Source organism: Melanaphis sacchari, unplaced genomic scaffold (assembly GCF_002803265.2).
Source record: "Melanaphis sacchari strain LSU unplaced genomic scaffold, SCAv2.0 Contig28_pilon_pilon, whole genome shotgun sequence".
Lineage (NCBI taxonomy): Eukaryota > Metazoa > Arthropoda > Insecta > Hemiptera > Aphididae > Melanaphis > Melanaphis sacchari.
The window spans coordinates 1,262,158-1,281,685 of NW_020271162.1; the positions used below are offsets into that span (position 1 = coordinate 1,262,158).

The 19,528-nt window shown below is 30.3% G+C and overlaps 2 protein-coding genes across 2 annotated transcripts; both read right to left on the reverse strand.

The window, feature by feature from the left end:
- Positions 1-9,540: 9,540 nt before the first annotated feature.
- On the reverse strand, positions 9,541-10,004 carry LOC112595603. Its single transcript, XM_025340869.1, has 2 exons — positions 9,854-10,004; positions 9,541-9,803 (listed from the first exon to the last, which is right to left on the reverse strand). The coding sequence occupies exons 1-2, from the start codon at positions 10,002-10,004 to the stop codon at positions 9,541-9,543; spliced, it is 414 nt and encodes a 137-aa protein (XP_025196654.1).
- Positions 9,998-11,178, reverse strand: LOC112595652 (KRAB-A domain-containing protein 2-like). The gene has a single exon (XM_025340935.1). It carries the CDS (start codon positions 11,164-11,166, stop codon positions 10,009-10,011), a length of 1,158 nt encoding a protein of 385 aa, XP_025196720.1. The 5' UTR covers positions 11,167-11,178; the 3' UTR covers positions 9,998-10,008.
- Between the last annotated feature and the right edge of the window lie 8,350 nt (positions 11,179-19,528).

Below are 19,528 nucleotides of genomic sequence, written 5' to 3' on the forward strand. Positions count from 1 at the left end.
TTAAAATTAAAAAATATATTACAACGCATAAGATACTCAGTGACTATAGGACGCTAACTTAGCCCATAATATTTATTATTTAATAGTAGGTTACTTATATCTTGCAAGATAAAATTTTTTTCAAAATGCATCCCTACTTAAGTTCGGATGTAAATTACCTTCTTTTATAAATTTGAAATTCTATGAAATTAGTTTACAGAGGACCTATTGTGGACCATATATTATATCATTTATATAGTATATTTGTTGCAATGACGATCTTATATATTTTATATTATATACACAGCGGGTGTTATACATAATTAGAGAATAATTTTATATAAAAAAATTAATTTTTAAATATTCACGAAAATTATTATGTATCAATAATATTGAAGTAAAAAATTAATTTAATAAATACAAGAAGTCGATTTAGAGTAAACTTCATGACAAATTAAAGTTTTTTTTCAAAAATTGCATCGGGTAACTAGATTAGTTAATATATGATTGATAAAATATTAATACTTTTGACAAAAAAAGGAAAAAAAACAATGTATAATTAATATTTGCGTATTGCGTTGCTGACTTGTATGTGAACTTGCTGTAAGTGATCATTCATAAGTTATTACTTATTACGTATAAATGTATAAGACTCGCACGCACATATTTAGTAGAGAGCCTGTAATGTATTAAACTTATTATAAACACGATTGATATCGAATCTTCTAAAAACATAAGCTTATAATAAAAATATGCTTAAATAAATAATTACAAACGCGCAAACCGAGTAAAATTAAATTGATATTGTTTTAATAATAGAATGATTTTAATATCACATATTTCATATCAGATTTCAAATAATCAATATTCTAATAGTAATTCTATGCATTTTCGCATAAATCCGTTTTCTAAATATTGTATTCGTCGGGCGAAAATGAAGTATCGCGGCGGAAAAGGCCAGCGAACGGTATAACACAACAATAAAATTGCGGTACAGTCGTATTATAACCAGGCATTATATCGAACACACACGGTTCCGGTGAAATGTTAGAAAACGACATTGCAGCAAGCATTGTGTCATACGATCGCTATAGAGAGAGAGAGACTAACATGTGACAACGGCATACGAATCTCGTGCGAAAATCTCGCGGTGAGAATAATATAACATTATATATTGTGGCGTCGGATCGCGAAACCGATCGTGTCGGAAAACGATTATCGCTCGGTAAAAGGTCGCCTGTACAATATTTTAATATTGTACACAGGTAGACCGCTATAACGCGGTCGCGGGTTCTTAACCACGTGTCGTGCCTGTAGGCACATCCCTTTTTCGCGAGAGCCCTTTGTCGTTTCTCCGGAACGATTGTTTTTATATATATATATATATATATGTATATATTATTACTATGGGCAGGTTTTAACGTACACGTCACCGTTAAACGGAGGGCGAGCCCAGCGCAGACTTTTCGCTAATCTATACATCGCGCACCGGATACTTTGACCTTCGATATGGATCTAAAAAAAGGCTGCGCACTGATTAAACGATTGACGGAGAATGTTCGACACGCATGTTACGCGTACATTGTATAAACGTATAATGATATCGTATGTGTCACACATTATTACTATATCCGTTGAGAACGACGCGGTCGGCAGACGTTTTCGAACAATTCGTTTGTCATTTATTATATTATACATTATATTATACAGTAACTCGTCCCGCTGCTACAGTCGTTTAGAAAATCGAACCCCTTCGTAGAGAGGCCCCGCATCTCTGCAAATTACGCAAAGTCATATAGTCGTAGACCTTTGACGTGATTTTTTGATTTTTCGATTCTGAGCGTAGCGAGGTTATTTGATTCTGTATTTCTGTATATTAAATTGCAATATTGAAGTTGTGTGTGAATTGTTTTTTCTTCGGAGAATGGTAAATTTAGTCTAGTTGGTAATTCGGCGATTAGGAGTAGAAAGGTTCCAGTACTTGATCCATAATAAAACTAGTAATAATGAAAATAAAAAAAAAAAAAACGACAGCGAGTAAACGAGAATACTTATGCATCACTATGGTTTTTCAATGAAATTAATTTTGTTATTATTATTATTTTTTTTTGTAATATTATTCACAAAAGGCGATGGTACAATCTACGATGTGCATTCTACGGTTATTCATATAACCGCAGAGACTTGACATTTTTACCGAATTTTTATAATAGTATTTTATAGACATAATATTGTAATTTTGTGTCACATTTTTCCTCTCCCACAATTACGTGTCAAAAGTTTCCATCATGCACGTCTATTTGTAGATCATGTTGTAGTACGTGTACATACGTATAAGCAATTAAGGTTATCGACAATTATAATTTGAATAATATTATGATTGACGTTCTCAAGACATTATACCATGATGAAATTCTCCTCATGACTATACTCACTCCAGTCCGTCATATTGTGAAACCTTCAATTTTTGACATTTGTATACATTGCGCAGCTTCGTTGATCGGAGCCGAACTGCTAATATAATATTATACTTGTTACTTGTATAAGTATATTATCCTTAGTCTCTGTATAACCGTCAACACTTAACCTGTTATATTTGTTGGCTATAATTTCCATTGTCTATGTGCTGAAATATATTTCTAAGTCTAAATTCGCTAGACTAAATACGCTTTCTCTTTCGGCGACCTGTTTTTATTATCTAGTTATACTTATTTCCACTACACCGTTTGGAATGTGATAATAGTATTATTTTAAGTTATAAAATAGCGCTACTATCCCTCAAATCTTGAAGCAGAGCTAAGCCTATTCCTACATTTTCTTAAAAGCAAAAAAAGCAAAAGCAACTAGTGGAGGCTTCAATTCACCAACACATCGTTACCCTATATTTATCACTTATTATTAAACATAATAATATAAAATAATAATTTTTACTTTATAGTTTGATTTTCTTTTATTATAACATATGAAAGTATTCCATACTTGTAAGTTTTTATTAGTAAATTTGAAGTAAAACACCTATCAATATAAACATTAATTTTCAAATAAATAGATCATATTATTAGAGTTATTCACAATAAAATCGATTGACATAAAACTTGAAAAAATAAATAAATACATTTTATAGAATACTTAGCAAGTACTTACCACAAATTACAAAATGTCATATTTCTTACATAGTTATGTGATATAGTTACTTTGGGAGTATAATATTATAATTTGTAATACATCGATTGGATTCTGCTTCAATACTTAAGGTAAATATTTTATAAAAAATGAAAAAAGTATATATATAAGTTCAAAGATTAATTAATCATAGAGAAAGATGGACTTATATAACTTGTGCGGTTTTGTCTGTTCTCTTATTAATATCATAATGTTATAACTTATATTTTAAATACGATTATGTAAATGATACACAAATACACAATACTGATAAAACGTACATAAGCGATTTCATATTTAATATTATATTGTAATTTTTAGTCATATTATTATAACTTTAAAATTTTTAATAGTCGGGTAATTCTTTTGAGGAACCACGGCACCACGTATTCGTTTACAAATTTGTCAATTCGGGATGTTGATAAAAATATAAAATATCTATATATTATTTTTGATATTATTGGTACGCCACTATTAATCATTACGATTAGGAGTCGATTTGCTCCAAGCACTGCTCCTCCAACGCTAAAGTATTTAATTTCAAATTAGATGATGCTAATATAATACACCTACGGTTTTATGTAATTTGTTAAAAATTGTATTTATTATGTTGACATTGATCAATGGAACTACAGCAGACATATTAGTAACTTGTAACTGAGAAATAAAATAATAGGTACTAGCTGGAGGATAGGTTATAGATGCTAACTGTTATTGTTACCATAATGTAAAACTTAGTGTTGTGTGTACGTAGTTACCACGACTGCTAGTATATGTTTATAATATTATGTCATAAATAATTGAAAAAAAAAAAATTAAAACCGTAAAATTTATTTATTTTTTGTAAAATTTAATACGTATAATTTTTGAATTGGTCAAATTTCCTTCAACACGTACTTGACCCAGACGCCAGATTTTGCCTGCAAACCAAATATAAAATGTACAGAACCACATTATCAATTTATTTTCGAAACTATACATTAGTGAAGAGTTTGTTTGTATTTCAAACATCGGATCGTAAATGAACAAAAATACTATATATTAACAATAATTATTATTTCGTTTACGGGCCATGTGTAGTAATTTATTTCACGGTTCAGCGTTGTTTGAATGATATTTTGGCTTTGAAAAAATGATTGGTTTTGAACCCTCATTGGTTGTTTATCTAAAAAATCGCCAGTACGGTAGTGCCGGTCTGGTAAACGTCCAGACGATAATTTTGATAAATTTTTGATAAAAACATTTTTAATGAAATTTAAAAAATAATAATTTTTTTTTTAAATATTTATCATTAATATATTTTATTACGAAGGCATAAGAATTTTACAAGATATCTCATATCAGTATATCTAACTGTTGATTGTTGAATGATTATTAAATTATATACTTTATAATGCAACGGCCTGGTAATACAAGTAGTTTAAATGGCTACTGTTACGTATAATAATATAATATATTGAAGTTGAACAGGAAAAAAAAGGATTATGGAATATCGTTATTATTTTTTTCAACACCACAAACAATTGTATAGGTAAAAAAAGTTTTACTAGCTTAAAAAACATGAAAACAATTTTTACGTTTTTAAATGTGAACTTACTATTTATTATTATTATTTTTTTGTATTATTGATATCGAAAAACGATATTGCACGTGGATTAGAGCCCGAGTGATCCTTGTCCACGTCAAATGATTATCGACAAACAATTTATAGACTTATGCCGTAACGTTGTGTATTACATTATATTAGTACGATGCCGTTAAAACGATTTGAAATTCAAAAAAATTTAAAATTTATGTACAATATAATACACTCATTTTATGGCAAGTATGGTTCACAGTTACGCTGTCTGTCGTTTCGTGTGCCTATTTTATCGTATTTTAAATGATCGTTGAAATCATAATATTTTCATTCATGCAACGAGAAAATGTCTAGACTTAGGTTTAGCTCAAATACGATACGAAACGACCCGGCAGACGAAGTAAAGATTTAAACCCGACTTAACTGATAGTTTTAGTTATTATACTTGGGTATTGGTGAAAATATAAGTATTAGTAGATCTAAAAACGTACGTTTTTACGACATCATACAACCATAGAAGTACTAATATATTATCATATTGTGTTTCATGAACGTTAATCGCGGTATATCAACACCGGACCATGACTAACGCGTCGCTTACCGTTTGCTACAGTAGTAGACCGTGGTGACGAACGTGAATTTTGTTTTGTTACACTTGACGCATACACCACGCAGACCGGCCTTACAGTTTCGGGTCTGATTCAGTGTCGGCTGACCGCTCCACGACGTCTTTTGACGACACGCCACGCAATAGGTCACTAAGTATGGATCGGACATTTTCTAAATTTGTTACTTATCTCGATATAAATCCGTCGTGAATTGATTTAATAGTGTTATGATGTTATATATTATGTCCTTATCGATCCTGTTTATCGCAAAACGCAAACGAACCGATGTTAAGTTATTTAGTTAGGCCATGGGTCATTTTATTGCATTTAATCGTCGTTGCATGACATCCGACATCATAATAGACCGGTCGTATGTAACACTTACCTTATTGATGCGGTTGATTAGGTACTGAAACGTGTGTTGAAGACAATTGAATAAAAACAATTAAAATAAAAGAGCCGACGGCAAATACCGTGTGATGTAAAGTATTACTATGTTGATGCAATAACAAGCCACTCGTCACAGTAATTTTTGATAGGCCAGTGTATTAAATCTATTATATACGTCATAACGGAATATTATATTTTGTGTTGAGCCAGCTAGGTGAAAAAATAATTAAGTGATTTTATATAAAGATTAAACGCACAACTGAAATATGCTGGTAAATTATATTATTTTTACACGTCTAACAAATATCACTCAAACGTATTATGTATACGTCATGAGTAATTTACTAGAATATAATATTATTACTACAACCAGAGTTAAAAAGTAAACCATTTAGAAACCACGAATCGTCTTGACATAACTTTCAGTTTTTTTTTTTTTTTTGAAGTTAAGTGGTTTCTATTGACGTACTATTTTTAAACTCAGATGAGTACTCGACTCGATATACTTAATAAGATCTAAACCGTTCCGGTAAAAAGAAGAAGATTGTTAATAATTTAAAAATAGACTATAATATATATTATATTTAATGCATAAGTATATTGTGTATTTACTAAAATTAACATTTAAGTTAATGATTGGTGGAATAAGGTGAATTTTTATTTAAAAGTTTAGAGATGTCATGCTGACGTCAACCTAGCATCTCAAAAATAGAAACATTAATGTTGATGGTAAGACTGAAGAGTTGAATTAAAAATTTTGATTTTTTGTTACAATTTGACAACTGTTACTAATGGAGTATTAATTTAAAAATAAATGTTGAGTTCAACAAAATCAGACTGTGGACCTCAGTATTTCTATGTAAAAAATTATGTACGTTTAACGCATATTATAAATAATTTTCTTCACCCTGCGTTGTGTGTATAGATCATAAATTATTAACGGGTTTACCTCGAGGTGTCAAAGACACGCGCGGGTAGTGTAAAAAGATAAATATTAATGAGATTGCAAACAAAAAAGTGTTCGTTTGTTGATGATTCTCCGTTGAATAATGTTGGAATTATAGTCTTTGATTTTAAATCTGCACATAATTGCTTGTACACTATAGGGTTTTCGCGCTTTGCTGATTGAGTTTTTGAATGCCTATAATAATTATTGATGTGTAAAATATATAAAACGAATTGTTTTTATTATCATCCGCTTTAATTTAAATAATATAATATTAAATTGAAATGAACACGTGCTGGTTCGTTGACACTTTACCCGCTGTCCATCATCATTGTCTGCAATTGCTTGTGCAATATTCTCACATCGTATATTTTATAATTCTTTTCCGCCCCAAGAGCATATTATATATTTTTAATTATTTATGTATGTGACCGGCGCCTATTAACATCGCGCCATCAACATCTATCATCCGAAAACAGCTAACTATCTTCCCTATAGGGATCTGACAATCACGAAGACCAGCAGTTACATGACATGTAATATGTATATTATATATAAATCCCGATTCATCCCGAGAGATAATTATTGTTTCAAATGTTCTAAAGGATCTTTATTCTACCAGTACACACCGATAATAACGGCTTTTGTGACCCACGACTGACGTTTACAATTATTAAACTGTACTATTATAAAGGAGTTGTATAAAACTAAGTTTGTTCCAAACTTAGTTTAAAAACAGATGTTTCTATGTGACAGTTATACAAGAGTAAAAGACGTATAAATATTAGAATATTATGCACTATGGTCAATAATTATATTACAGTCCACGTAATATAACGTGTAATTCTTACATAATAATATAATTACATTAGATACAGTGGCGTGCTCGAAAAAGTTCAATGGGAGAAGTTGATATAAGTATAGCTATACATTTTAGTGAATTTTGGCGAGAAACCCGGGTACTAATAGCGAGGCTTTAAATTTAAACGAGAAACACTCTCACCGTTCACTGTAGGTAATTCTGAACCAGAACCGCTGCACTAACTGCAGTGATAGGTACTTCAAAACTACAGTGACATAATTGGTATTTTGAATCGGATGATAGTATGATTCCATATTGTAACTTATTTAAATAAATAGTAAACATGATTTAAATTACAATGGTAATGCATTCATTTAAATAAAATCCAATAAGTTTATATCTATGGTTGTGTAAAACAAGTCAAGTAAAAATACCAATAGTTTTTAAAAGTTCTTAATACTCTTACTTTTTCTTCTTGAGGCATTATGATAAATAAATAAAAATGTTTTTCTTAGACGTGTGCAATGGTGTGAGTAGAAATTTTCAACGAGATGGGATGTTATATGTAATATACATTTAGCGAATTGATGAAGGAGGGAGTAAAACCAAAGATACAAATAGTGGGGCTTTAATAGTTAAATTGTTAAATATAGTTGATAAAGTTATAACCATAGATTAAGATGTAAGTTTAAAAAATTATATTCAGTGCTTATAGTTTTTATAACTGTATAATATATAGATAGGTCATAGGTTTATCTATATTATTTAAAATATTAATATGAACTGTAGATATAAGCGTTATAAGATACGTTTCATCTTCAATGTTACACAGTCTAAATGCTAATAGTGTCACTAATCGGTGTTGATGTTATTTAGATGCTAATAGTAAAACATAACGACACGGATTAAACCAACTACTAATAAATAATAAGTAATCATACAAAATTTTGACTGATAGGTAAAAATAAGTGAGTAATTAAAGTCATAATTTTATTATTTTTTTTTATAATTTCTTGACAATTATTATATTTGATGTCTATTACTTATATATTCGAATATAGTAATGCAAGATAAACGCCGTCTAGAATTATAATATTATATAATACATCAATACGTGACCAGTGTAGTATAAATTATTTGTTTTTATTTTCATGAAAAACAGCCAATTATATAAATTACATTAGAAAAATAAATAACACTGATTTACTCAATAAAAATATATACTAAGTGATGTGAGAATAATTCAATATTTTATTTTGTTATAATTTATGAATTTTAACACACACGTACAAACGACGTACAATGAACAATGATGTAAGCGGGACGTACTTGTAAAAAAAATATTATGTATTTGCATATTATAATATTTCAAATATAACGAATTTGTCCTACTTAAATTTATATTTTTCCAACTTTTGAAATATAATATTTAAAAGAAAATGCCTCCGAGATGATGAATGTAAAACCTTAAAAAAGTGAGGAATGCAAAATAAAAGTTTCATTTTAAAATTCTGTGTCGTATATTTATATGTGATGTAATATAAACGAAAATGAATCGAAGAAACGTTTTCACTAGAAAACGTCTATCGACGACTACCTACGAAAAAAATAAATATATTTGCTATGAAAATATATCGAACGAAAACTCGTGAATTTCAATAGAATGAAGATACACAAAAACGTTCAATTAAATATTTGAGTTTCTCTTTTGGTCCAACCGAATTTTTACTCAGAAGTGCAAGAAATACAATACTGCGTATATAGATGGTTACATATTCACGCGGGTACAAAACGCACACGTATAATATTTTAATATATATATATATGTTAGCGTTAATGTATGAAATTCCGTAATTCTATAGAATAACTAGTTATTTTATAGAATTACGGGTACTTTCAGTTAATGTATTGAATGAATCCATAAATATATACTTCAACTAGTTATTCTACATACCAACTAGATATTTTATAAACTAACAATAATGGTTTAGTTAATGTATTGAAAACTATTATTGAATAAAAGTTTTATTATTATATAAAATATTAATATTAATTTTTTTTTTAAATTTACAATTTATTTATTAGTACAGGAACTTTTTGGGTGGCATTTAGAATTACAAAGTAAATTATTTTTTAAACATATGCACCGTTTTGTGGTGCACTTTTGTTGGCATGTACATTTAAAAAACCCTTGTCCATTACCAAGTGATTGGGATTCGGATGCTTTTCGAAGGCAAATATCTACATCTGGAACGTCACTAAGCGTAATAAACTTTTCTGTGCATAAACTAAATTGTGACCTCGCGTAATGTTGTTTTAGTATACCGTATTTAGTTCCTAAAACAAAATTATTTGAATTATTAATAAAAAAATTAAAAAAAAATTACCTAAGCGATAAAATCCGTCGGTTGTTTTTTCTAATACAATTGCAATTATAGATTGTGGATCACATTTTGACCTGTCAACATCTGGAATTTTGATTCGTACGTTACATCCTTGAAGAGCAGGTGGATGAGACATATCTGATTGTAGTTTCATTCTTTTAGCTTGACGTTCTAAGCATTTTTTTTGCTTCTTCTCTTTTATTGGAAATATTTTCTTTATTTATGCAAAGTTGACACAATTCTTCCTCGGTATTCCCTTCATTTTCCATAAATATATGTTTGCATATTTTACAGTTATTTTTCTCTAAATCTTTGTTAATTTTATTATTTAAACTTTTGTCTGTATTCAAAACTTTCAAAATATTGTCTGGAGTATTTGAAGAAATTCCTACTTTTGGGGAACATCCGAACATAGCTTCATAAGGACTTCGTCCTATCCCCCTATGAAAAGCTTTATTTTTCATAAATTGAATAAACCTTAGCCCTTCACTCCATTTTGTTGTGTTGTTGTCCTTCATCCAGGTAATTATCATATTCTCTATATCTTGATTTGCCCTCTCCACTGATCCTTGGGACTGACTGTGGCGAGGTTTGCCATGAATAATAGATAATTCAGGCCACATTTCTTTTAATGAATCTATTGTTTGGTTTCTGAATTCACGACCGTTGTCACTTTGTAGTACACTTGGAGCACCGAACACCGTAAAAATATCTATGAGACAATATGCTACTTCTTCAGCTCTTTTCGATTTTAATGGTTTTATAATACAAAATTTAGTCAAATGATCTTGATACACCAACACAAATTTATATTCACCATCAGCTTGACTTTGATAATCAATAAGATCTAATTGACATCTACTATTTAATTCAGAAAAAATCATAGGATTTGTCACGATACCTTTTTTTTCACTTTTTTGTTTTTTTACACATGATTCACATAAATTTAAAAAAATTTTGACGTTTGATTGAGTAATATTTTTATATTTTTTTTTGAGTTCATACATCATTCTGTCTCTACCACCATGTCCAATAGATAGGTGAATGTTAAGTAAAATATCATATAATTCTTCGTCGTGGACGTAAAATATAATATCAGAATTTTCTTTCATTGGACGTATAAGTTTTTCATTACCTTGCACTTCTATCACATCATACCGTTGTACTAACCAATAATCACGTGGCGATTCTTTTTTTCCTGTTTTAATACGTTTCACTTCACTTATTAAGGAATCATATTTTTCTTTCAGCAAAAACGTGCTGTTATTACGTTCTGTTGTTGTATTTTTTATAATTGTATCAAATTTGGTTTTCATTTTAAAGCACACTTATTAGTTATTACACTATACAACACTAAAAATGATTAAACTAACTAGTAAGTAAACTCGCAGTACACTGTCACACGAATAAGTCTAGTCTATTCCAAATGGTGTGGTTCAATACTATCTTATCTTATTATTTTTATTAATAACAACAACGGTAACAAATTTTGTATGTTATCTAATCCAGTCCCGGTCATATCTACCTAATGATATAAATTTCATACATTAACGAAAACCCAATCGGTATTTTATATATTAACTAGTAAAACCGTGTAATTTATATATTAACGAACATATTTAGGAATTTTATAGAATAACTAGTTATTTAATAAAATAACGTATTACATACATTACCGCTAACATATATATATATAACATGGTTGAGCTGAGCAGCGATCGTTTATCGTGTGAAGAATTATTTTAGATCTACACTGCGGCGAGCTACCAAATATACATATAGCTACCCTTAAATAAATGGGAATAAATGCGTTAGACGTTGTATCGTATATACCTGTATCATGTAAACGCGCACATCCATATACGCTGGTACAGGTGTTTGTTTCTTCTGACAATACCGCAGTCCCAAGAACACAGCTGGGTTCCTGCCGCACGTCATACATGATAACGTCCGACATTTAATAAAGTTATTATTATCGTAGAATACTCACTATAGCTACATATAGGGATATTCATATTAAACGTGTGTCGCGGCAAATGTGGTACTTTATGTGCGCGTTCTGCGGACAACCGATTCACAAACTCAAACGTCCAAGATACGATGCAACCGTTCAGAGTAAAGAAATGTAATCTGACAGATTTTAATATTACTATTATGCCATAATAATGCATACGCATATAGTAACACACAGTGGAGAATTTCAGGAAAAAGGATTGGTCTGCACATAAACAATACAAAGAGTATTAGGTACAGACATTACATATGTAAAAATAATTAATCGGGGTCAGGTCAATGTTTTCGTCTTTTAAATAAATATTTCGAAATAAACCACATTAGGTAACTGTCTATGAGATTCACAATACAAATTATAACTATGCGTAGCATAAGACATGTGTATTTTGCATTTTGAAACATAACTTTTGAAGAACAATGTTTAGAATCGAATAAGAAAAAAATATGTAAATACTATTTGGCTGTAAGTTTGTAAGACTTCGCTTTACTTTCTGCTCTTTGTAAATCTGTTTGAAATGTAATTATTATAGTTATTACTTATTACCACAGTCGGTGGCACTATGCATAGGTACTCGAAGAGTATAAACGATATATTATTTCTGAAATTAGTAAATAAAATATTTTTTTGTTTTTGATATTAGTTAAAAAAAATTGTGAATAGTCAAGTTCAAGGGTGTACAATGGCCGATTCAGCGAAGTCCATTGTCATTATATTCGCTCCGTTAAATCCACCACTGACAGACACAAACGATTGTAACACAATAAGAACGTTTAATACATAAACACTATTATATAGTTGGCATGTGCAGCCCGGATATATAAATAAATGTTTTTGCGACAAGAAACGTTTTAAACATATTGATTTCATGAATGTTTAGATTTGTGTAAAATACGGTGATATTATAATATTTGGTATATACACTATATTATTATACTGTTTACTGGCTTGTTCTACTAAAAGTGCAAAATATTTACTAGGGGTGTGCCGACTGCGTCTCTTATATGTTTTATTTTAAAAGCGTCATTATTATTTTGTGGGTGTGCGGTGAACATTGTTATGCTTCAAAGAGCCGCAAAAAACATTCGCCGAGCATGAAAGTGTATAAGTAGTGATTTTTCACAGCTTACGGCCAACAAATGACTGTACGGGTATGGTGTATGCATAAAACGAATATTATATGTACACGATCTAAAAAAAATCAAAAAATTCAAAATATCTTCACAAGCAAAAAAGCAAAAAATACTAAATAAATTATTCTGGATCAAAATACCCGTCATGAATTAAATATCTAAAATAAAGACTTAACAATATCTTCTTTTTTAAATTGTTGACAAACTAAGTTTCTGAACTTTTCTATATGTATATCAATTGACACAAATGATACAAACATCTGTTAATGTGTATGAGTTCTGAAAAAAATGTTATGCAAAACTTATGATTCCTATGCAATTATTGCAGAATGCAATAAACTGATGTGAAAATATAGAATTTATTTGTACACAAATGACATAATATGAAAAATTCAGGGGCGAGAATAAAATTTCCATCGATAAATCATTCATCAGGGATTTGGCCAATAACGACAAATAATTATCAGTGGCTAACATTAAAACTCTTTCATCAGCATTCGGATCATTTTCATACAGCAAACATTTTTTAAAATGATATAAAATTATGGTAAATAAAAGATATATAAATATGTACAAGCATTTTATGCATTACCCACTAAAATTAAAAAATATAACTGTAAAACTGTATAAGAATAAGTATTTGGTAAATTTTTTTCTGGGATTTTTTTTCATTGAGACTTTTTTTTCCCGATTATCGCTTAAATGCATCATAAGAAATACGCTCAAATACATAACATTTACTATGTGGGTAAACAGGTAATTCGCACAAATGCATGACGCTCGTAAAATCGTTAAAGGAAAAAAATATTTTGGTTTAGATATTTTGACCGAATACCAGAATAAATGACAACAAAAAGTATAATAGACCATATTACACGCTACGGTCATTTCACCAAATACACGTATTAATAAAATATAAATCAGCAATAAGCATTCTTACATGGGTTAAATTTATTCGATCACGCGAACCGCCAAATCCTTTTTTTATGTTCTTTGTGTCACCTACAGGTAGGCTACTTAAAACCAGATACCTATAGACGACTGCAAGTGCAAACAATGATATTATTATGAGACGCATATAATATATTATATACAATTCGTTGTGTATGGGTATACTCGTACTTACCCGGATCACAAAATTGAGGGATTAAGCGGTACAAACAACGGTGGTTTATATTATATTTTCCTCGTTGTTTATTCCGCGGAGGATGCGTACCCGTGGTTATAACGCGTCTCTGCTGTATATAATTTCCATATTGTATTGTAAAGTAAAACATTTTCGTTCTCTCAAGTCACGTAATATCATTGTATAGTACTTTTTATTCATTTACAAAAATGCACGAATGGGATTCAAGTACAGTATATAATATACGTATACTACAATATACGATCATATAAAAATGAGTACATACAGGCATACTTATGAGTATCTAATACAATATAAAAAATATAATTTAAATAACCTTAATTAAATGTTACGACCTGAGAATAAGAAAAGAACTTTTAAAAGTACATTATAGGTATCAACAGAGTAAAATGTAAACATAACCACAGATAAACAAACATATTGTTTATAGAATTATTATATAAAGTTAAGAAAATACGACCTATGTGGTTATTATAACCATAAATTAAGTACGGTGGGTTTTTATCGAGAATATAGGACAAGAATAAAACAAATATTGAGAGCTGTGAAAATGTATTTAGTTAAAGTACCTATAATTAAGGATAAGATGATATTATTATTCCATCAAAAAGTTTGGATATTATGAAATTTATTTCTATCAGTCTGCGCCTAGAAACAAGATAATTATAGGTATTTTACGTATTTAATTACAAGAGCCCGACAAATTTAATTAGAAAAAAAACGTACGGCGTATTTATTGTACAGAAATTAGAAACTTACGATCCATCGTGTCGGACAAGTCTTGTTTATGCGTATGGGATCACACAAAAAAATTACGTACGTCTTAACAATACAAATTATATTAATTCGACAGATAGCATTTTGCATGTCGTATAATAAATGAATTGAATAGAAAACATTAATTCGATGAAGTCAAAAGGTGTATTATAAACATAACGTTATAACTGTTATGTCCGTACGATATATTTAATATTATTATATTATATTGTACACGCAAAGCGGTGTGGTAACATGAATATAATAAGTGCGTTAAATTAAATAAACAATGCCCCCCTATGCGCGTAAATAGTGGTAGTGGGGCCATATTATTACCTATCCTATTATTGTATACATACACGAGACAATCTCGCGTGTACAATATAATATAATAATAATCGTATATAATAGAATAAAAACGCCACCGCCGATTAAATTTCTAGTCGACTTCAATAATATGTATAAAGAGAGATATGATTTATACGTTGCAGTACTTAAACGATGAGACCTTGTCTGTTCAACTCCTGTGTTCAACGACCATTCTAACTGTTATTATAATCGTCGTCGTCGTCGTTGTCATTGTTACCAGCTAAAAGTCCACATCAAGTGGTTCAATTAATAGTCTATTTTCAGCATCTAGTTCGCACCCTTATTTTGCAGGTACCTATGTCATTTTTTTATATATCATTGTATAGATACTCAAATTTAAAAAAAAATGATTTGATAGTTGATTTTTTTGTAAACAAATTGAGTCAGATATCCAAATGTGACGCCATTACATCGTTTTATAATATTTTTCACATAACTACTCACTACATTAAGTAGGTACTTGTAATCGGGTAATAAATCTAAAATAATAACATTTTAAATTTTAGTTCCTATATAGTATATATTATATTTTTATTGTATAATAATGTAAAACTGTACTAGTAGTCTATGTATATTATAGTGGAAATACTTACTAGTGTGCATGGTATACGAATGTGTATAAATCATTTGGTTAAATAGTAAAATGTAAATAAATAATTAAATGATAAAAAGTAAAAATATTAACCAGTGATATTTTTATAACAAGATTAATATTTTATCTACTTGTACTCAATAGTATTTTTAAAGGATTTGGGACATTGCAACAAAATAAAAATAATTCTACAAATGGTGTACGTATATGTCTGTTAACTCCAATTACTCAAAACTACTATCGGTTCGGAGATTTTTCCAAACTCCACCAGCACAACAAATCTAAACATACATTTCTTATGTTTATGACAATAGGGTAAAAAATTAAAAATGTGATGCGAAGGAATTGAGAAAACAAAATTGAATTTATTAATCAAAATAAAATCTTTCTACTTAGTAATAAAACAAATTACAAATTACAACATTCATTAAAATAAAGTGATAATTTTAAAATCCGTTTGCTGCTCTAATTGAATAATGTTCCTACCCATTGCAAAATAAGTATGATAAACAATGCGTCATATACTCTCGTATACTGTACACAGTTGAAAGCCTTGTTGTGCGCACAAGAGCACAAGACATCATCATATTGTGTTTCGACTTTATTCCAAGCTATTGTACGCACAGATGCGTTTTTGAGATAAAAAGCAATAACGATTTCAATCAAAAGTATTTGTATAGCATTTGATTTGTTAATGTCTCATACACGTTTTTACTCGTTATACGTAAGTATACAAACAATACACGGTTTCAATCACAATTGTTCGTGTCATTTAAAATAAATTGCACGAAGAGTTTCTAAAAAGAGTTATTGCCAAAAGAGCTGTTATACTGCTGTAGTTGTAATAATAATTTTGACACGACAATGCAAAAGAAAAAGAAAAAAAAACAGAAAATTCTGCGTACACGAAATTCGAGACTATTTTCGTATGAAATCTTCATAACATTATTGTTTATTTATCTTTTAATATATGTACTACAATGTATCAAAGGAATAGGATAAACTGTTTCCTACTTTTCCTTTTGATCGTAGAAAATGCAATACAACATTATCATACGGATGATTGCGATATACATTATATGTTCAACTTATGACCGGTTATTTTATACGATTTTTAAACAGAAAAAAAACCAAAATCAATAAATTCACTATCAAAATATTCAACAGACAATATTATTTGTTAAAAAAAAAAATGTGGTACCAAGAAGTTCAAGTCGTGAGTTATAAACTGATTTTTATGGTATGAAGTATATTTTTTTTTACGATTTTTGTGACTCATTTTACCTAAATCTGTTTGGACATGTGTCGGAATGTATAACTTTCGTGTAGTCCAAACCGTCGACCGGTGCCCGATCTGGCGACCCGAACCGGGCAAGTACCGATCGGCCGAGTCTTGAGAAATTTTACCGACCCGAAACCCTTTATTAAAACGGGTTCGAGCAATAATCGAAGCGCATAATATACGTCTTATAATCTACCGAAACACGCAGTAGTGGTGCCCACCGATTCGCACTTGCTACCTAGCAGCAGCAGCAGCAGCAGCAGCAGCAGCAGCAGCAGCAGCTGGTTCTACCCGGGCTTACCGTCGACCGTCGTCGAGTCGACCACGTTTCTGGCCGACGACGATCAGATACTCTCAGACCTATGCACGACAGAACGAGGAGACGAAGAGGGAAAAAAATAACATCAAATCGCCGCTCATCGACGCGCGCTAGTCTGTCGTATCCCGCGCTGCACGTCGTAACGTACACGCGTTTATAATATTATTATCACGATTTAAAATGATTACTATACACGTACAGCGAAGTGTTATTCGCCGGACCGAACACTCTTCGGGAGAGAAATCGCGCGAGACCGTCGCGAGGTGTGCGCGCGCTAAGGCGGTCGGGATGGACGCGCTGCATTTATTATTATTATTATTACTATACTCCCCGCGCGTTCGAATTCTTTTGTGCGCTCGTTCGCCCTCCGCGAAATATTCCTTTGTGAATCAATCGGACCGCTATTATTATTATTATTGTTATTATTGTGCACACGTACAATATCGCGTGTGTATGTCGCCTATACTATACGTATATATGTATATACACATTATAAACTCGCGTACCTATACACATGCACCCGGCGTATTGTCGCACATGCACATGCACATGCATATATATATATATATATATATATATACATAAATATGTTTATCCCGTGCGCACTGTTTTCCGATTGTCGACGGGCCCTCTTCCTCGTACGGTTTATTTTTCTCGTATTTTTAGTGGCCATCTGCGCCGTCGACGGCTATATATTATTATTATTATTATTATTATTATTATTATTACTATACGTATTATAGGTACGTGTATGCGCGTGTACGCGGAATCATAATAATAATATAAGTCTCGTGTGTCCGCCGCGCCCGTTCGCCACCGAAGTGCGACTGTTGCGCAGTGGAGGTCAAAATGTGATTTTGTCGTAGCTATAGTGGTGGCGGGATGAGGGGACGAGGCGGATGTTTTGACGAGTACTCCGAGATCGATAAAAAAACTAATTGTATTCGAATTTAAACTCAGATGTATCCAGACTTTAAATTTTTCAAAAAAAAAAAAAATAAGTGTTACTTTAGTCCTTTATGCGAAAAAGATCCAAATTAAATTCAATGGCTTATTGAGATCGAAATAATTCGTGTTACCTCCACCGTTACTTTTACTCAGTAACACATCTATAATATTTATAAAATATCAAAAGCAAAAAAAAAAAATGTAAACAAATGTATTGACCAGTCGAAGTATATCAAAGAAGTTTGCCAACACCTGGCTTAAATACAATGCATGTATTTGTAAATCGCAACAATGTGTTCTTTTCTTTTCTTTATTCCCTATAAATCATTATAATATATTTTATTCGTTTTGATTTATTCTGAAAAATGTAAATACGAAATATGAACTATTCTTTCTAAATAACTGCCTCGTTATGGGGGATGCGTTTTGTTCGAGAGTTCGAGACACTGTTTACTTCAATCGTGAGTTGAATTATAGCACTATATCGTACAACCTATGTAACACACTATAATATATCGTATTCCTAATACTTTTATTGAATTTATCAAACGTATTACGAGAACTAAACAATTATGATAATTTTCACGATATTCAAATATTATACTGCAGCAGTGCAGGTACAATATGCGATACATCATAATATACCATACCATGTGTGCCATAAGACCAATAATGGTAAAATAACGGTTATCGACATTTAGAATCGTTCATTCGTAATACAAAAAAATAAAATAAAAAAATACGCCGCAATGATGAGACGGAACAATTTATTTTTGTATAGCATACAATTTTATTGTACAAATAAAATCGTTAGATCAGGTTTCAACCGCGTTTATTGCAATCGACATAATATATTAGAAGATGTTTTGATGGATACGTTTTGTTCGACGTGTTGACGTTTAGTGTACATATATATATATATATATGTATATATATTATACGTATAAATATTTCAAACATATTATATAGCACTCGTCGATAGTCTCAAATGTTCTGGCTGCCATTTCGGATGATACACAAAAATCGTTAGAAAATAAGACGTTAAAAGAGGCATCTATACTTGTTATTATTATCATTATTATTATTATTATTATTATTATTATTATTATTATTATTATTAT

What these genes read in the sequence shown, in the direction of transcription:
- LOC112595603 (XM_025340869.1), bottom strand. Translation starts at nt 10,004, where the DNA reads ATGAAACTACAATCAGATATGTCTCATCCACCTGCTCTTCAAGGATGT. An exon ending in CGACGGATTTTATCGCTTAG is followed by an intron (nt 9,804 to 9,853) that starts GTAATTTTTTTT and finishes ATTTTGTTTTAG; the next exon opens with GAACTAAATACGGTATACTA.
- LOC112595652 (XM_025340935.1), bottom strand. Translation starts at nt 11,166, where the DNA reads ATGAAAACCAAATTTGATACAATTATAAAAAATACAACAACAGAACGT.